At 38.6% G+C, this 21,148-nt stretch overlaps 1 protein-coding gene across 1 annotated transcript in view; it reads left to right on the forward strand.

The window, feature by feature from the left end:
• Positions 1 to 21,148, forward strand: part of KMT2C (lysine methyltransferase 2C) — a 186,312-nt gene that overhangs the window by 120,086 nt on the left and 45,078 nt on the right. The window contains 10 exon segments of the mRNA XM_042889179.1: positions 584 to 685; positions 1,286 to 1,390; positions 2,454 to 2,635; positions 3,442 to 3,606; positions 4,219 to 4,328; positions 10,520 to 10,585; positions 12,010 to 12,222; positions 15,859 to 15,987; positions 17,683 to 17,802; positions 20,059 to 20,189. Coding sequence (XP_042745113.1) covers positions 584 to 685; positions 1,286 to 1,390; positions 2,454 to 2,635; positions 3,442 to 3,606; positions 4,219 to 4,328; positions 10,520 to 10,585; positions 12,010 to 12,222; positions 15,859 to 15,987; positions 17,683 to 17,802; positions 20,059 to 20,189 — 1,323 coding nt within the window.

Raw genomic sequence — 21,148 nt, forward strand, 5'->3', positions numbered from 1 at the left:
TTTTAAAATAATCCGCATTTATAAAACTAGAACAGCTGGTAAAACAAAGTTACATTTCCCTACCATGCATTTATCCCTTTTTTTTTTCATAGAACTGTACTCCTATCTTCCAAATTTTCATACTCACTGCTGATTTGGAGAGTAAACAGCCTAAATCTGTTAATGCAAAGTCATGGGTGGCAAATTCTGCACAGCAAGATTTGCATAGAAGTCAGAGCACAAAGCATTCTTTGATGTTTTCTTGTGACTCTCCCAAAATCACTAGGTCTTCCTTTCTTCTTTTTCTTCCTGAGGAGCTATATATATACACGCATACAATGAGTTTGTAAAGGCAATTGAGAGTAATGATGTTCTTAGTCAAAAGGAGAATGACAGTCTACAGTAAGGCTTTACATATTGAGATCAAACCAGAGGTGAATAGTAAAACAATTTCTCATGAAGATAGCTTTCTGTGAAAGACAAATGCACATTCTGATACGCTTGTATTCTCTGATATTAAAAATCAGCATACTTATAGGTTTCATGTTGTCTCATGTCTTAAAAAATGTGATGTGCTTGCTAATTACCTTGCTTGTTTTGGTAGGTCACCACTATGGACATTTCATCTAACAAAGATGAAGAAGAAAACTCAATGCATAATACAGTTGTCCTCTTCTCTAACAGTGACAAGTTCACTCTCCATCAGGTTAGACTATTAAGCTTTCATTGTCTTTCATAGGATCGTTACAGTTGGAGAAGACCACTCAGACCATCTAGTCCAACCAGCAGCCAATCCCCTCATGCCCACTGACCATGTCCCTCAGTGACACATGTACCCTTTCCAAATATCCAGCCTGAATCTCCACTGGTGCAGCTTGAGGCCAACACCTCTCATTCTACTGCTGTTACCTGGGAGCAATGGCAACCCCCACCTCTTTTTGTAGACTCGTAGAGTCAGCCTCCTTTCAAAGAGTCATAGAGGCATTAAGGTTTCCCTTGAATCTCCTCTTCTCCAGAGTGAACAATCCCATTTCCCTCAACTGCTCCTCTTAAGATTTGAGCTCCAGACTCTTCACCAGCTTCATTGATCTTCTCAGGATGTGCTCCAGGGCTTCAATATCTTTCTTGTAGTCAGGAGCCCAAAACTGCACACTGTATTTGACACCAGTGCTTTTAATTAAAAAGAAAAAGTAAATCTCATTGATAAGAATTTCATCCTAAAGCAACCCAGCTGGGCTTTACTATTAAATATTTTCTGAATTTACTGTCCAACGTGTTGAAAATCTACGCTTTTCTATAATTTCAGGATATGTGTGTAGTTTGTGGGAGTTTTGGCCAAGGTGCTGAGGGCAGATTGCTTGCCTGTTCTCAATGCGGTCAGTGTTACCATCCATACTGTGTCAGTATTAAGGTGAGTGCTTTGTTATTTAAGAGATTACTTAATTACACTGTTTTCATATTGTACTTTAATGGCACTATGCTGCCTTTGGTTTTGTGGTAATTAAGGGAGTCATTAACTTGCTAGATATTCTTCAGCTAATGTGACCATTATTTGTATGCAACTTGTGAAAGACTTTAATTAAATGCCATTTTATAGTATGCATTGCCTCAAGAGAAATTAACCTTTTTGTAATTTCACAACCATAAATAGTACTGATTATCCAGCAGTTGGTTAAAATAACAGTTTGAGATATCAGCTTAAAAGCTAAATACAAGCAAAATTAAAAACAAAGAAAAAAAACGTAATGCATCTTCATTTACTAGGGGCATAAGGTTTGGTTGATTCAATTTGTCTGTTGGCTGTCAGAATTGACAGCAGTTGGAGTGGTTAATTAATACATTTTTCTTTCATTAGTCTAGGAGAGAATGTGTGAAAATTAAATTTGAATGGTATGAGTTGACTTAGTAAGCAGATAATAAGCTATTTACTCCAATACATAAGCTATATGCTACTTACTATACAAGTACATGTATGTAAAACTGGGATTTCTTCCAACACATCACAGGATATTATTTAAAATGTACTTTACGAAACATCATATCATCATCATGCATTTTTCATGCAGCTGTAGTCTACTACTAGTATGTACATATGTACTACTGGTATGTAGCATACTGCTTGTATGCTACTTTTACATTATTGGACCTCAGTAAATTATTTGCTTTAGGTGACTGAAAACTCAGCATTGGCTATCATAGGGTGATACTGCCCTACGTGTGGACTTAGCACAGTATGTATTTGCTGACATTCTGAATTCATATTCCTGAAGAGTATCAGCACTCCACACAGTTTCTTTCTGTTTCTTCCATTCCCACTTAGTGGATCTCCACAAAGTCTAATTGAGAAACGGCTACTTGTGATGTGGTCAGTGTGAGTGGTAGAGCACCCTGTGCTGCATAGCCAGGCCTTAATTTATGCACTGATTGTACTTCACAGAGCAGAGCTCAAATGATTTTCACCTTGCCGTTTGCAGATTACTAAAGTGGTGCTTAGTAAAGGCTGGAGGTGCCTGGAGTGCACGGTATGCGAAGCCTGTGGGAAAGCTACAGACCCAGGAAGGCTGCTTCTCTGTGATGACTGCGACATCAGTTACCACACTTACTGCTTGGATCCACCGCTGCAGACTGTTCCGAAAGGAGGCTGGAAGTGCAAATGGTGCGTTTGGTTCTGGTATCAGAAATGCTGGCCTTTTTTGTTCCACTTTGCCACTTTATATTTGCAATGTCAGTTTAACTGTAATAGTGCTTTAATTGTAGTTGAATCAAGTTTATTAAAGCAAACAAAATACTTCTGCTTTGTTCCATTCAGTTATCAATTCAGTATGGTTAGATTAGGTTGTGGTTGGACTTGATGCTCCTGAGGGTCTTTTCCATCCTGAGTGATTCTATAATTCTATGGAAATTGTTGTTATCTTCTCTTAATAACCTTTCTTCATACCAGAAGCCACATCATAGAGGTGGACAGTATTTATTTTAAAACTTCTAGATGAAAAAAACCCCACTAATCTACATTCACTGAAATGATAAGATAAATTAATTGGCATTACACCACACTGCTGTAAAGATAAAACCTGCTGAAAACCATTCATGTTATTTGGGTGAAATACATACCAAATAGACATCTGTGTGGCTAAGTGTCTCATGGTGAATGGCAACTGGAAGCAGGCACTCCTTTGACCTTGTCAAAGTGTTACATACACCCATCTGCCTGTTTTTGCAGATTGAAAGGACTTCTTACTTAGGAAACGCTGAAAAAATTATAAAAAATACAGTAATGTTCAAAATCTAAATAACAATTCTTCATTCAAATAAAATATTTTGACCTGAAATAAGCTTATTTCCTCCCATGGAACTAGTTTGTGACCTGAATTATTTACCCAGTTCTAAGTTAGGAGAGCTTTGAAGCCATAGAATAGTTGCCTCGCGAACTCAAAATAACAGATCGTTCTGTCTTTTCTGCAGGTGTGTTTGGTGCAGACACTGTGGAGCAACTTCACCAGGCTTAAGATGCGAATGGCAAAACAATTACACGCAGTGTGCTCCCTGTGCGAGTTTGTCTACCTGCCCAATCTGTTATCGCACTTACAGGGATGAGGAGCTTATAATTCAGTGTAGGCAGTGCGATCGGTAAGGATCTCTGCTGTTCTGCAGGCTTTTTCTGGTTAAAGCTTATTTTATTTTTTATTTGTTCTTCCAATGTAAAAGCATAAAGATGAAGGGAACGGTCTTGTGCTAAAGAACACTGGACTGAATCTCAGAAGTCTTTTTTATTTCATTCCTAGTTACACTATGGATTTTATTATATGACTCTGGGCAAATTAATTAATCACTTTGTGCCTCATCTTCCCCCTCTGTAAAAATAAAGTGTAACTAATTTACCTCATAAGACTGTTGTGGTGAGGCTAGATCTAGATTATGTTGTATCAAATGAGTAGTTAAAATGATTTCAAATATAGGGAGAAACTATAATGCCAAGATATATTTCCTTCTGGTACATTTCTTTACAAAATTTTTCTTCCTGTGAAGGGAAATAAATTATCTGATACTCTCTATATATATTTAGCACACACCACTATAGAAGAATGTTGTGTATGGAGAACCTATGTCATCCTTTCTCCCTATTAGAATTTAAATTAAACAAATATTTCACATTTACTTGGACCATATACTGATATTTAGGTCTCCTAAAACACCACATATTTCCTTTAAATTGTATTTTTTCCCCCACTTAATTTCTAGATGGATGCATGCAATCTGTCAGAACTTAAACACAGAGGAGGAAGTGGAAAACATAGCTGATATGGGTTTTGACTGTACCATTTGTAGGCCATACATACCACCAACAAACGGTAAGAAGACAATTGAAACCAATGGCAGGACTGCACACTGCAATAAATAGGTGTGGGAATGGGTTATGGTTCTTTTCTGTGATGGAGAGTTGGCTTGTTGTAGAAGCAAGATCTTTATTTTTATTTTAAGGGCATCCTGGAAGTGTCCTCAGCTCTTTCTCACCCTCTGGTAATTGGCTGCAAAGCCATCTCTGCAGCCAAAGACAACCTGTCAGGGAGAATTCTTGACAGATTTAGTGAAGATAATTTGGGCAGAGGACTAAAGCATCTGATATTGAAAGGGATAAATGTATCTCGCTTTGTCAAGAGGAAGGAAGAACAATCTTAATTGAAGAATATTGAAATAAATTCTGTGCAGAAAAGCATTCCATATATCAATGCTTTGAAGCCTTCTGAAGCAGCAGTAGCTGTAACAGTCCATATAAGCATTTTTTCCCTCCAATCTTAGGGTTTATTAATGCCACTCCCTCAGCTCTCCCAGTATTTAAGACCTATAGTTCCTTAGATGTGAAATTTAAAAATACCCCCATGTTTCCCTGCTTGAGATTCTCATGTTTTTGTTAGTTAAAATACATATTTCTAATGAATTTTTGTCTCCACTTGACATGTTTTCAGGAAACATACAGACTTCCTTGTCTGTAGTATGCAGTTTCACAGCATTGGTGCTTCAGGAGCTGAGGTTACTGTGGTTTTTCTCTTTGAACACAGCTACACCATCTGGTTCTGTGGGATGGTACTGGCTGATATTATAGTGAGTGGCTTGTCAGCAATTAGATTGGCCTATTAGATGATTTATGGTCTTGCTACAAGAATAGTATCCTGGGTCTGTTTTCTCTGCCTGTCAGCACACAGGAGTGTCTGCTTCAGTCTGTTGCTGTAACAGAGCACTGACGCCTCTACACGTTTTCAGAATAATGGTATGGTAAAGTGTTTCATGTTAACTCTTTATTGAGAGTGTCATCAGATTTGAGAACATGGTAGAAGGAAGGAACAAGAAGCAAGCAGACGTTTAAAAAACAGAGCAGCAGGGGTAAGATTGAGATAAAGGGTTGACTACAGCAAAAGGCTTGTGTTCGAGAGGTCTGCCAAGAAGAGTTCAGCAGAGATCTGGAGTTCCTTTATGCCTCCTGTCCTCATAACGATGTGGAAACAATTGTAACTTAATGATGTGGCTTTGGGAAGTTATAAATTCACTTGCATGAGTTGATCAGCTATATGCGTGTGGTTGTGGAGCGCTTCTAAGTATTGCACTTGTGTCACTGTTGGAAGTAAAGATTACATTTACTTATGTATTTCTACAACTTGCTTCATGTGTGAGCTCTACTTTCTCAAATTCAAAACGGAATTTTTGTTTTCTCAGTGGAAAAACCAAGAAACTTGTAAATATAACAGTTTTCTGTTTCTTTTGGTGATAATGTTTGGACACTTAAAACGCGCATGTCCAAGTAAGGAATACTACCTTTTCCTTTTCCTTAGAAGCACGCAGAACTAGTGCTTTGGTGATAATAAGGTTCATAATTTGGTAGGTGGAACAACTTCAGAAGGTGGTATCAGATGTTTAACTTCCAAGCATAAACTGGCTCCTGAGAGAGTCCTTTCTGAAACCACCATGGAGTTGTGTAGGTTCATCTTCTGAGAAATAGGAACCAGTCCAGCAAGACCTGTTAGAAAGTTCCCCACCCTTTGCAGTTTCTGCTCAACTCTTTTATGAGACAAGTTTCTCTGCTTTTTCTTTGTCGTTTTGACTCAGTATGTGTAGTAACTCTAACGTGTGTACATTTGCACAGTTGCATGTCTAAATATATCATTTGATGCATGTTCTAGAAATATTTGCATGTCCTTTTATATGAAACGTCTCAGTGTTTTGTTAATTTTTCTACGTTTGAAAATTCTGTGTAATTTTCTGTTTCAAGATGAGAGAAACAAATGCATATAGTATAAGGTTTCTTAGAGTATACCATATAGGAATTTTATTGAGGCAGTTCTTTCTCTTTCCATCTGATCTACCACAGAGGATATTAATGTGTTGCAAATATTATTACAATTTTCTCTACTACTTTATTTGAAACGAATCAGGAGCCCCTCAACCTAGTAACTTATCACTACATAGCAGCAGAAAAGTAGGTATATTTGTTGGTAGTAAGTAAATATCTTTTAGAATGTACGTATTGAGAAAGAGCTTCCAGTTTTCTCTCTTTAGAAAACCAGAACCTTAAGAGTTCTTGCCTATCTTATCTTAAGAATATAGAATATGTATCTGATAATCTCAAAGTCATCTTCTTCATGAAATAGGAATAAAATATAAATAGTTCTTCTTTTTCAGCACACATAAATATCCACAGCCAGCAGATGGTAAAATTTGTTCCAAAGTAGTGTGTCATAAGTCTTAATTTGTATATTATTTTGAAATACACATCTTTGATCAGTATTCCATCAGGTTGTTTTTAATATGGTCTCATGTTAAAATAAAGAATCGTGGAATTATCTAGGTTGAAAAAGACCTTCAAGATCATCAGATCTCACCAGCCTGATCTGCTGATTCCCATCACAAAGCCGTGTCCATTAGTGTCACGTTCACATATCTCTTTAATATATCCAGGGATGAGGACTCAACCACTTCCCTGGGCAGCCTGTTCCAATGCTTGGCCACTCTTTCCATGAAGAAATTCTTCACTAACTGTTGATTTTCTCTGAACATGCTCAATCAACTCAATATCATTGTAGTGTGGGGCTCAAAAATGAACACAATATTTGAGGCATGATCTCACCAATGTTGTTGTTCAAGGGGACGGTAATTTCTCTAGTCCTATCAGCCACACTTTTTCTGATTCAGGCCACGATGCCATTGGCCTTCTTGGTCACTTGGGCACACTCTTGGCTCATTTTCAGCCAGCTGTTGACCAACACCCCTAGGTCCTCTTCCAGGCAACCTTCCAGCTGGTCTTGTCCAAGCCTGTACTGTTGCATCAAGTTTTTATTACCCAAGTGCAGGACCTGAATGTATATGAATGTCATGCAGTTGGGCTCGGACCCTCAATCCAGCCTATCTAGATCCTTCCTGCCTAACTTGGTATCATCTGTGAGTTTATGAGAGTGAACTCAATCCCCTCATCCAGATTACTGATAAAAATGTAGAGCAAAACTGGCTCCATGACTGAGTACTGGGGTGCACTACTGGTGACCAGCTGCCAATTGGACTAAACTCTGTTCACCAGGACTCTTTGCACCCTGCCAACCAGCCAGTTCTTCACCCAACAAAACAGTACACCCATGTAAGCCACAAGCCAATTTTTGGGGGGAGAATATTATTGGAAACAGCATTAAAAATTTAGCTAAAATCCAGGTAAGAAACATCCACGGACTCTCCCTCGTCTACTAATCAAGTCATCTTGGAGGAGATCAGTTTTGTCAGGCAGGACCATATGTGCTGTGAAATGACCTCCAAGATCTGCTCCCCCTTTCCTGGTACTTTTCGAATTAATAATAACTTTCTAATTAATAAGAACTTAGAAAGTTATCAGGATTATTTTTAATGTTACCATGATTGAAGTACTGGCAGCTGATCTAGGTAGCAGCAGCCTTGGTGCTGTGGTACCTGCATGTTCAGGATAGAGATGTGCATTTCTCACCCCCACAATCATACTCTCTCCCAGACAAGCAACTCTAAACCATCTAGCCATCATTTCTGCCTGTCATTTACCATTGTACAACATGGCTCCCCTTATGGAAGCCCCATCCATAAATTCCATCCCTTCAGCTCTGCCTGGTTTTCTTTAGTGGGAACAGCTGAGGAGATCTGAATGCAAATGCACGTAACAGCTAGTTACAGCTCATGTGGTAATACAAGACTTGCTGTGTATACTTTACATTGCTTCTATATCCTGTACTTATAATATTAGGAGCTAAAATTTTAAATTTGGTATGTATATTATTTCAGCTGTTAGGTCCTTGTATGTTGCAGTATTTGCAAATAAATCCCTGCATCGCAGGCATCTGATATTACTCAGGTATTGTCTCCACATCGACCATTTTGTACTATCCCTTATGCTGATTTCATTTTTTCCTTGAATTATTCCTTTCTATTGCAGCCTTTAAATTGCAGCCAGCTTTCATTTTGAACTGTGATTTATTCTTGTCATATTGGACTTTGTGCACTTTTTTTTTTTTTAACTGAGGCTGCTGCTTATCATTCAGCAGGTTTTAGACCCTTTGGAAAATAACGATATAATTTTGGTTGAACATCTGAGTTGATCAGAAGGCTGTCGTTTCTTTGTTCTATTTTTTAAGGAGTATTTTTTTTCCCTTTAACTGTCGTAGTCTGACTTGGAATTCTTTTTTTTCTATTATCCATTTTATTGATTTAATCTTTTATCTGCGCTCTAATTAGCTCCTTTTATGGAAATTTGTTCAATACTGTCTTCAAACATTGGGCATTTTCTTTGGGCCAGTCTCTGAAGTCCTCACTTTGGTTGCTGTCAGCTTGTTTGTCTGTTTCAAGTCTATTCAGTCTCCAGCACTGAATTTGTTCAGTCTGATATGGATGAAGACTCCATGTTGTACAACTTTTGTATTAGGACACCAAATTTCTGTTCACAGTGATCTTTGTGAATTTTTTGCTTACCTTAGAGTCCAGTTCAATAGTTGTTAACTCTGACTTAAAACAACTGTAAACAATGGAAAAAATCAGATTATATCACTTCTGCCTTTGATTATCTCTTAGAATTTGCCTTTTTGTGTTTGTGAGTGTCTTCCATCCTGCAGCTCATCATGTGTTTTTCTGCTTCCCTCCAGCTTAGTATCGCCTTCAAAATGTCATTTTCACTTTTGTTTCTTCCATGCTTTTTCCTTCAGTGTCTATCAGTTTTTCAGTAATGCTCACAGGCTCCTTACATTTTCTAATTTTCTGTAGTTACACTTGCCATAAAACGTTCAGAGGACTGCAATTCTTGAAGACATATTTTGTTTCCTTATTTCTCATGTATGCGTAGAAAAACATTCTCTAGATTTTGTATCAACTACATCCTTGTTTTGTATTTAATGGAGTGTTAATGTTATTTGGAAGCTTGTTCTTTTCCTAGTCTTGCCTTTGTCTCCCAGATTTGTGTGTGAGATTGTAGCACACATGCAACTGGTCTGACAAACATGAGCCTTCCTCACATGCTTTCCCTCACTGGTCTGGGCTTGTGTAGTAGATGCAAAAGTAAAACACTGGATGTTTATCCAAGAGTTAAACTCAGCCTAGCTAAGATTTCTAGGGAAAAAAGAAAAGTGAATAAACATTGAATGTACAGTAATGCTAACCATGTCAAACTAACTGGTTTTTTTTTTTTGTTTTAATTCTCAGAGTGAGATAAAAGCTTCTAATTTTCCCTGTACTTAACTGTCTACATAATCTCTATAAAGTTACTACTAATATTAAAAATCTAATGTACATATTACAGGTTAGTGAAGTGTGATTACAGTTATTGTAATTAACGCCAATGGGAGAAACATTTCTACCTGCAGCAGTAGTATGCTAGCACCAGAGGACATTTTGATCATCATTTGTTCTCTGAAGCATACAAGGCACAATTTTGAAATTGAGCTTCTACTGTTCCATCGGTCAGTATTTTAATTTTGAATAAGAATGACCCTTTCTAACATGAACTGGTCATGTCTCATCTGCTCTAGGATGTTGTATCAGCCTTACTTTGTTTCTGGTATATCAGACATCTGACAGTATAGACACAGCTAGAAGTCAGTGTACGAAGCTGTTGGAGTCCCCTACCACTTCTGGGAAGATAGGACAGCAAATGATACCTGTTCATAAAGTCCTCCTGTTATTGGCATGTAGTTCAGCAAAACCTGGACAACGTGAGCAGTGTAGGGGTTACCTTAAAGTCCTCTAGATCCAGAGCATGTGTTTGCCTGTGATCCAGTAGGCAGAGATAATTTGTCATCATGTTCAGTGCTTCCCCAGAGCCTTTCCTGGCTCGGGCGAATTGGAGAACTTCAGCTGATGCCAGGCTTGTTTTGTAGTCGCATCTTCTGGGATGCTGAAAAGCCTTTTTTTAAAGGTGCTGGTGAAAGTTGCCAACAGCATTTATTAGGGAGTTTAACAGAACAGTTCAAAGGGAAAACTACTTGGGAGTTTCAGTTTAAATCAAGTCACACTTTTTAAAAGTTGAAATGATTTTCCTTATATTTTTCAGTGCCTTCTTTGGACTGTTGTGATTCATCAGTTGGAGCTCAGATTATTTCAAAATCAAAAGAACTAGGTAAAGAATGTAAATACTTAATCTTTGATCATTTAGCATATTGTAAGGGTATACTTTTACATCAGGCAAAAATACCTTTTTGTTTTTATAACACATGACATTAACTATCCTTCCAATTATCACAGCATGCTTTTCATTTTTTTCTATCTTCTTTTTTCTCTTTTGCTTGCCATACGCGTGCTATAATAATAATCTGAGATTGTGCTTTGATTCTGCAGACTTAGTTGCTTGCCTTAATATTAGCAGTAAAAGATAACACAGTTTGGCTGAGTTAAAAATACATAAAGGATGAAATTGTAGGAGGACACAACTTTTCTGTATTTGTCTAGTGTATGCTAGGAATTTACAGTCTTGACAAGCCTACTGACAAGTCGTTTTTTATCGTAGTGCCTAACACATTCATCATGTTAGGGTAGCTTCCGTCATGTCAGGATTTTATTCTACTTGATCCTGCTAAGTGTAGTTCTGAGAGAAGTTTGTCCCCTCCAGTATCTGAAAAAACATGTGCAGTTTTTTTATGCGCTCCTTTTTAGTTCAACTTAAGAAAGCAATCATCTATGAAGAGTTGCATTCAGAACCAGCTGTGTTTTGGGGTGCAGGATGCTACATAAGAAAATATTTTTTGTTGAAGAGAGCAGAAGTTATGATGTTCAGATGTTTTCAAAAATTATGTTATCCAGTCATTATGCAATTGGGCTCAAAGAGCAGAAGCATCATTGCAGCCTCTTCATTATTGCGCATACCCAGAAAGTTCCCAAACTTCTAGTTGCAGTTGCTGGAGCAGACGACTGAGACAGCAGTGTCTTTCTACATTGTGAAGTGAGGAATGATGTAAAAAATTTATCAGACTCAGTTGTCATGCAACAGCTTCAGGAGGTAGAAGTCTTGCAGGTCTTGGGAGACTTGGGTTCTACTCAGTTTACAAATAGGTCTTGAGCCATTCACTTGATATAATTTATTTTTTGTCTACCTATAAAAGAGGGTTAATTATTTGCTTGTTTCACTAAGAGTTCTACAAGAGTAAAGCTGAGTTACGACATGAAGCTGTACTGCTGAAGGATTTGGCTGTTAAGCAGCAGGCACCCAGACTAAGACTTGCACAGATTTTTCTGTCAGGGATACCCAAATACCCTGTAAGGCACCAGTTTCCATAATCAATTAGTTCTGTCTAATGAATTCTGGATGTAAGTTGTAGCAATGTAATGGATGTTGGCTGGATTTGACATCAGTCCGAATTATAAAGCTGTAACTGCAACATGTAAGACAGTATCATATCTCTCTGTTTTATTTATACTGACTTCCTCACTCATGAATCAGTTCCATACATGTGAATTATTAACTCTTAAAAGTGCTGTTCCTAAAGATCTAAGACTTGTAAATTAAAGAGTTTTATATTGCTGTTATGATTCATTTAACTTTTATAGACCCACCGAAGACATACACACAGGATGGAGTCTGCTTGACAGAATCCGGCATGTCTCAGTTACAGAGCCTAACTGTCACAGTACCTAGAAGAAAACGGACGAAACCAAAGCTTAAATTGAAGATTATAAATCAGAACAGTGTGGCTGTGCTTCAGACACCCCCAGATGCCCAGTCAGAACACTCAAGAGATGGCGAGATGGATGACAGTAGAGGTAGCAATGTTCTTTTGGCCTGTCTTGTATGTTGAGTGCTGCACTACATGTGTACGTTGCATACATCCCTAGGAGAATTTGTAACACTCATTTTTGTAAATTCTGTACTGTGGGAATTGCTTGGACAGTAGTATGATTCGCTGTTGAACAGTCCAGGGATTTTCTTACCATTGTTCTGTTTTTGTCATCCATGCCATGCGAAACAGTTTTCTGAGGCTGGCTACACTGGAAATAGGAGTTGCCTCTTTGATCATTGGATTACTTTAGGGAATACTGTGCATTTACTGAGTACAAGTGCATTTTGAGGCTCTCAACAGTGCAAACACCATTTGAAAAATGGTACTGTTGGCTCAGCAGTAGATTCCTGTAAGGCCTACATTTGAAACCAATGAGAAAGTGAAATAGCTCTTTACTTGAAGTATTTCTTTTATAAGGTGGGCTGAACTGAGGGGAGAAAATACTTTTTGTTTGTTCTTATCTTCAAAGTAGAATTTAAGACAGAATTTAAGTTTGGATGTGAGTTCTGAGAGATGACTCTTATTCATGTTGATGACACTGTATGTAGAGACCTGCCAAATGGTTTCAGTTTCCAGGGTAGAGTATCTGTTTAATGTGGAGGTAAGAGGCAAGTTAACAGTGCTTGCACAACATCTCAGACTGGCAAGGGATGAAGGGGACTAGCACTTGCCTATCCAACCACCTCATTCTGTGTATGGGAATGAGATTTTGGTAAATTGTAGAAAACTTTAGGAGAGTTCCTTCAACTGCGTATTTGAGCACGGAGCAGACTTACGTCACAGGGGCCAGCAGTACTCATTCTCATCTCCTTCCCTCAAAGAAAAGTGAGCACAGCAGCTAGAAGGTGGGAGTTGAGGGAGGGAAAAGAAGCCCCGAGGAGTAAGCAACCTTCTTTTTACTTCAAATCCTCTTAAGCAGTAGAAATAGCAGCCAGCATGGTGCAATACTGTTCTCCCATCCTCTTTGCCGTAGTCTGGCTGTATATTCTGATAAGTATGTTGGTAGGATTGGTGTTAATCCGTGGCCTAAGGAAAGGCTTACTGGAACAGCAGGTGTGAAAGTTATTACATTAGTCATGCAGGTGTCTGTTACGAGTGGAACATGGGCACCCCACATCACCACAATCTAACATGCTCTGTTTATGCAACATTACCTTGTTGTTAATCAGATTAAATGTCATAAGAAGCTTTTTTTAGATACAGAGTGTGTGCTTGAGATAACTGAGTAGTTCAACTATGAACATAGTTTCCATCTTAACTTGTTGATATAAGTATTGTTCCTGTTGTTTGATTAGCACATTCTTAACCTTCTGCTACTGACTACAGTTTTTTTTTTAAATAATAGGTTCCCTTTGTTTATAGCCTTTAAAACAGTTAAGTAATTGATTTTCTTTTGTTTTCTTTGGAATTCACAGTGTTTGGGATATTATCATACCATTACTCTGACTCTTATTCATCTCATGGCTTCGTACAGTCCACCAAGTGGGTTGTTGAAACGAAAAATGCTTTCAGTTTTGGTTTGAAAGCATCAAGATAGAGAATTAACCACTTCCCTTGTTCTTTTGCAATGGTTGATCATCTTTGCTTCTACGACTGTGTGCTTGTATTCTATTTAACAATGATAACTTTCTTATCTACTTGTTGACTTTTACATATACCCTTTTCTACTAGATACCAAGATACTTAAATGTAATAGCAGAGTATGATAGTAGAATCAAAGCTTCAGACTTTAATTTTAGTTCTGGATTTCTTCTACTGTGTTGGTTTTTTTTGTTGTTGTTGTTGTTGGTCTTGTTTTGATTTTATTGTTTTGGTTTTGTTTTTCTCTTCTGCTGGGAAATAGCAAACAAAAATATACGTGCATGTTCCATAGATGATTTTTTTATGCACTGAGAAAGTGTGTTCACATGTGGCTGTAACTGTATGTGAATGGTAGACTGGCTGGGTTTCCTGGAATCTCTAGCCTACATGTACTCTGTAGAGTGGATCTGTCCCTGTTCTCTGAAGTTTTTGTGTGGGCATCAAGCTGAATAAGGCCATGCTGGTGCTTTGATTGGAGCAACACGGTACAGTAATTTCAGGTAAATACAAATGGTATCACCAAGCTGAGTGGTGCAATTGATACAATGGAAGGAAGGAAGGCCATCCAGAGGGGCTAGGACAGGTTTGAGGAGTGGGCCTACATGAACTCATGAAGTTTAACAAGACCAAGTGCAAGGTGCAGTGCTTGGGCCAGGGCAATCCTAAACATTGGTATAGACTGGGGGTCAAATGGATGGAGAGCAGCCCAAGTAAGAACCTAAAGAGGCCTACAGGAGAGCTGGATGGGGACATTTTTTCAGGGAGTGTAATGACAGAACCAGGGACGATGGTCTTAAACTGAAAGAGTCTAGGTTTGGATTAGATACAAATAAGAATTTTTTCACTATGAGGGTGGTGAGGCACTGGAACAGGTTGCCTGCAGTGGTTGCCCCATCTTGGTAGTGCTAGGTTAGATGGGGGCTAGGTTAGATGGGGCCCTGCACAGCCTCGTCTTGTGGGATGATGTTCCCTGCCCATGGCAGGGGGTTGGAAATGTGTGGTTTTTAGGGTCCCTTCCAACTCAAACCATTCTGTGATTCTATGAAAAGTCAGTCAGTGACAGCCTTTGAAAGAGCCAGAGTTGTAGCTGTACCACAGCTGACTTGGTATTATGGTCCACTTCTGTCTGCACTAGGACTGAGTAGACTACAGGCTATATTCCTAGAACTATATTTCTCCTATTCACAACTGCATGCATAAATACAAAGCAGAAAATTTGTATTTTGATATTTTTTCCAGGGACTATTGTATATTTACCCTAGATATTTCAAAAGCTTTACAACTTAATGAAGATGTAAGGTCATTATTATAGTCACATTTTAGGGATGCCAGAAACAAGATTAACTGAGTGTCTCTTCAACACCAAAGACTTATTAGTACTCTTATCTGTTTTTGACCTGCAGACCTGTAGAGTATAAACTCAAAATTGTGATCTTTGTCTTAAAGGCTGAATACTTCTGTTGGGTTGAATTTTCTGTTATATAAGTCAAACTCCTCTGCATAAATAACTCTGCTTTCAGTCAGTCACACAGCTTCAAGTCAAGAGCCCTTCAAACTAAGAGTCATTATATGTTATCTTCCATCTGTAGGCTGTATTTTTTCAGTCTGTCTTCACAGTGAAAACAAACTCAACCAAACATAACTTAGGTAGAAGGTAAACAAAATATATCTTGCAAGTTAGATGGTGTTCGTATTCCTCAGTGTACTGTTAGAAATTGCTTAAATGCTTGGAAAATGCAGCACAGGGTACTGAAAGAGGTGCCTAAAGTGATAAATCTCAAGATTCACATGTAATAATGATAGTGTTTAGTCACTGGTATTGTGTTGACATAACCTCACAGGAAATAAAGGTATATACTGGGTCTTTGTGTAGTCAGGTGGCTTTCTCACAAGTGTGGAAAGAGCATGGCTACTTATCATCCTCCTGAAAAAACTGTTATTCTCAATAATTGCTTAGAAAACATAGAGATGTATGCGTTTTGGGAAAATGTCTTCCTCCCCCTTTCCAGTTGAACTTAGCATTGCATCTTTTCTGCAGAGGGTGATCTTATGGATTGCGATGGGAAATCTGATTCCAGCCCAGAACGGGAAGCTGTGGATGATGATACCAAAGTGGCAGAAGGAGCTGATGGGATTAAAAAAAGAAAGCGAAAACCCTACAGACCTGGTAGGACACACAATTTACATAATTGTGTCACTTGTTCAGCTCTTTTTTTCTGTACATTAAAAAAAGAATAGGAAAAAAATGTGAAATTATGAAGTGTTCTCTTGCTAACTGGTGATTTTATTGTTTTAAAGTTTTTTACCAAATACTTTTCCAAAGGTTGCTGCATAGCAGTACAGCTGCAATAATATCTTGTCAATTACTGACTTGTAGTTTGAATCTATACCTTGTTACTGATTCTTAACTCGATAGGAAAATGTACTCCATTTATATCATCAATGGAGACCAGTTTGTGTGTATACATCTTGAAGTACCTGAATTTCAGAGAACTTTCCACTGGTATCTTCCTTTCTGAAATCGTTGAGAAGAGTAACGTGCTAAACATTTGTGGAGTACTTCTGGCAATTAAGTTTAATGAATGCATTTATTGGATGGAATTCATTTATTTTAATTAATCAGTGCCGTCAACTGTTAATTATTCTGTGGAATAACTTGCGTCTTGAATGCAGAACCTCTTGAGCTGTCTCTTGACAGAGGAAACCTAACTGATTGTGTAGCAAGTAGCTCTGATTCTTTTAGGTCTCGTTCTGAACCTAAGATAATAAGTAAGGTGTCCTTAGACAAAGGCTGCCTTTTTGAAGAGCCTCTACATCACACTCCTCAGTGTCTGTGCTACTGCTGCTTTTGTTTTTCATTTTGCAACCACTCACTGCTGTGGGATGATAAGCAGACTGTAGTCATTGCAGTCACAAATACTCTTTTCAACTGACACACCCATCCTCCTTACTGTGATGGCCATATCCTCTGATTATGAAGATAGCAGAGGAAGTTTCACTTGCTTCCCTATCAGTAGTAAAACAGCCTTCTACCACTATTTTCCCTCCCCAGTGCTGTGCAAGAGCAGTGTCTCAGAAGGTCAGGCCCATGTGCATTCTGCCTTCCATGATGGGGGCACCATATGGAGATGGTGGTGCAAACCCACAGCTCTTAACAGAGAGTTCCTGTTTCTCTGCAACTAATATATCTCAACAAGCCATTTATTTCCGCTGACTCGTCCTCAAGAGAAGAGAGCTTCATTTGCTCAGAGTGATTTTGGATCATGAGTTGTTAAGCAGCCATCTGTTAGTTTTCTGCAGCCAACAATTTCCCTGAAAAATTTAACAAACCTGAGTTTGATGCATGTGCATACCTATAGACCAAGTGTAAAGGACCAGGAGCACTGCAGTCAATCATTAGTGAAGGATTCTGGAGTTTCAGCCAGTATCGTGTTGGTTAATTATCTTTTCATTATGTGGTACAGCCTTCTAATACTGTCATTTGGAGTGGTGAGCTCTTCAGAGCAATTCGAATTTTCTTATGACCCCTTAATGTTCTTTAATAGGTTTCATTTAGTAGATTGACTAATTTTAGCAATTCATCAGCTTGCCAAGGGAGGAGAGAACCAGCGTCTGAAAGTCACCAGGTTTGGTGATTTAATCTTCTTGCAGATGTATTAAAGTCCTAAAATTCTGATCCTGTCTGATAATTACATGTATACCCACTGAGACATAAAAATTAAGAAATGAGAATCCTCGGGCGCGTAGGATTTGTTCATCTCTAGATGCAGTTGTCCCTTTTACCTGCAGAATAATCTTGGCTCTCATTCTTGCTGTGAAATGCAGTTTTAATCAGTATATTGAAATTTTGCTTCCTTTTTAGGTATTGGTGGATTTATGGTACGTCAAAGAAGTCGTACAGGGCAGGGGAAGACTAAAAGATCTCTCTCTAGGAAAGATTCTTCTGGGTCCGTTTCTGAGCAGTTGCCTGGCAGAGATGAGGGTAAGTGCAGAAATTCGCTTTTAATTTTTTGTTCATGCGTAGTAAAGTGAAAAATAGTGCAACTTACAATGTATGGTACTTTCTGGAGATGGAATGTGAAGGAAGCAGGTTTTAGTGTTTGTTGTGATGACTTTTTTTAATGGACTGAAAATACTAATTCCTACGCACATACAGTTTTGGCAGAGCCCATGATTTACAAAGAAATAGAAACAATTGCAGGCTGTTGTTAAAGCTTAGCAGTGTGAATTGTAGGGACTGTTGTGTTGTGTCAGAACTCTAGCTTAGACAAGTAGAAGGTAGAAAAAAGTGTAAGAAATGAGGAAGGATGAGAGCAGTTCTTCTGATAAGCCTTCCTTCAGACATATCTGGATCTAGAGTTATCTTCTGGATCATGAGTTTTAATATTCACCAATGTTGCATGTTGCACAAAGATATTAGAGCTTTTTTTTTATGTATCTGATTATGCTCTGTGAATCCTGTACTAGTGAGCTCAATGATATTTTTATTGCTCTATGAAGAAGTAATTGCCTTCGTTCATTTTAAACTGGATACGTGAGAGTTGTTTTGTAAGATAATCTCACAGTTTTATGTTTAAAAAAATCAGTATTAATTTGTAATACTCTAAGATTCTCTAGCTGTGTCATCTTTCCCTCCCTTTAGTTGTCATCTTTTCCAGGCTGAAGACTCCTACTTAGTTAGGTCTCTTTTCTCACCATGAAACCACTCCGGTACCTCTGATATTTTAATATTCAGTGGATTGGGCATCAAACAAGAAGTCAGGTGTTGCTCCTAGGACTTATTCTCGTGCTTGCTATGTGTAATTACACTAATTATTTCATCCATCTGGGTTTTTGTGCACTATGTAGCATAGATATTTAGGTATCATCGAGGTGAGATGTGGAATGTATTTAGTTCAGTCTGTTTGTTATTATCAGTAGAAAGAGGCAGCTGCTTCTGGAAGTTGACTGACACTATCTTAGAGGACTCTGGCCTTCAATTTCTGCTGTTACTCCTTCCTGTTTACTGAGCTATTCAGTTTGAAACATGGTGGAGACCTGTATTTACTGCAGTATGTAGTCAGTATTAAAACCTAATTCATTTCATACATAGGTATTTTCTCCTTTGAGTTAAAAAAAAAAAAAAGAAGTGAAAAAGGTTGAAAAGTTAATTATTCATTCTCAGAAACGTTCTCAGTAACAGTACAATGCTTGTTGTTCAAAAGCAACATTCTTCAGTTAAACAGTTAAGCTTCTTGCTCAGGCACAATTGCTTGTTAAGAAAAAAATAACTCAGAAAATCTTTGTATGTTTTTAATCATCATGGCTTGCTGGGAGCTTCCTCATCAGCCTTGCAAGGGCACTCTTGCCATGTCCTGTTTCCTTTTGCTGCAAAAGCTCTCTCTTGAACAACACAGAGATCAAAGTGGTGATGAGCCTCAGTTTACCAGCTGTTCTCTGTGTATGGTACAAGAGATGACTGTAGGACAAAGTGTGGCAGATTTTACTACATGAAGTACTTTGAAAACTAACTTCCCCGGATCATTAACTCCTTATAATTAGCTTTTGCAAGGGAGAAGTGGAGGATTTAAAAAGTTTAGTTCTTCCCCTCGTGTTTTCACTGATGTGTTGGATTAAAGCATTGAATGTGATCAACACACTGTTCTTTTGTGTTCATTAGGAAAAAGTGCAGTGCAGCTTTGTATTTGGTAGCTGAATAAACATGTAATTTTTATTGAAGGACTTCTTTATGGATTCCTTTTTTTTGATCTGTGCATTATTTCTACAAGTGATATTACAGGTTTTAAAAAGTGGATTGTACTTCTAATTTGAGAAAGATTGGTTTATAAGCAGGAAGGTGATCAACATGTAATTCAGCAGCGTAGATTTTGGAGATGCTGCTTCAGTAGAATCCTCTTTCAAGCTGGTTGAATAGTACCTATAGTTTTCTCAAATGACCACATTTTTAGGTTGGGTTAGAGACAGAAAAATTGAAGCTTTACCTACAGGTGATAAAGTGTGATAAGATCATGATGTGGCTACTGTCACAGATGACATTTTTGACTTCTTGAACCCAGACAGATGATCAGGTTCACAGCTGTCAAGATGAAAGTCACCTTTAGAAGATACCTAGAGAGATATTCAGATTAATTCAGATAACTGAATGCCATCAAACTGATAGCAAGATTTGCTACCACTCTACCTTTTGAGAAAGACCCAGAGTGCTTTATTTATTTGTTCCTGAATGTTACTTTTACAGGCTGGACAGAGCAGTTGCCTGACACTCCAGTTGAGGAGTCTACCCCAGCTTCTGAAAGTACTGAGAAAATAAAAAAACGTTACAGGAAAAAGAAGAATAAACTTGAAGAAACTTTTCCTGCCTACTTGCAGGTAAAACTTTCGCTGTGCTTTGTGTGTATAAACATTTACATACAAGATCTTTGTGTTTGTTGGGTCATAGGTCATTCAAACTGTATTTCTTTTCTAACTGCCAATTTTTCACTCAAGTGGTTTTGCACTTGGGCCAGAAGAATCCCAGGCATATATACAGACTGGAAGGAGCAGTCCTTGAGAGTAGCCCTGCAAAGAAAGGACCTGGGAGTCCAAATGGTTGAAGAACTTAACATGAGCCAGCAGTGTGCTCTTGCAGCTTGGAAGGCAATGGTATCCTGGGCTCCATCAGAAGAGGGGTGACCAGCAGGGACAGGGAGGTGATTGTCCCCCTCTACTCTGCTCTTGTGAGGCCCCATCTGCAGTACAGGTTTGGAATCCTCAGTACAAGAAAGACAGGGAGCTGTTGGAGAGGGTCCAGAGGAGAGCCATGAAGACGATCAGGGGACTGAGCACCTCCCCTATGAGGACAGGCTGAGGGAGCTGGGCTTGTTCAGCATGGAGAAAAGAAGGCTGCAGGGCAGCCTTCAGGCAGTACCTGAAGGGATCCTATAAACAGGAGGGGAGTCAACTCTTTGAAAGCGTAGATAACAGCAGGATAAGGGGAAATTATTTTAAGTTGAAGGAGGGAAGATTCAGGTTGGATGTCAGGAGAAAGTTCTTTACTATGAGAGTGGTGAAGCACTGTCATGGGTTGTGCAGAGAGGCTGTGGATGCCCCGTCCCTGGAGGTGTTCAAGGTCAGGTTGGATGGGGCCCTGGGCAGCCTGGTCTGGTATTAAATGTGGAGGTTGGTGGCCCTGTATGTGGCAGGGGGGTTGGAGTTTGATGATCCTTGAGGTCCCTTCCAATCCAGGCCATTCTCTGATTCTGATTGAAAAATTTACTAGAAAATTTCTTGAAAATTTACTAGACTGATTATTGTCAGATTACCCATGCACTCAGGTTTAGGTGAGTGGT

The sequence above is a fragment of the Lagopus leucura genome, unplaced genomic scaffold (genome assembly GCF_019238085.1).
Source record: "Lagopus leucura isolate 7727_CA_CO unplaced genomic scaffold, USGS_WTPT01 Super-Scaffold_100157, whole genome shotgun sequence".
NCBI lineage: Eukaryota > Metazoa > Chordata > Aves > Galliformes > Phasianidae > Lagopus > Lagopus leucura.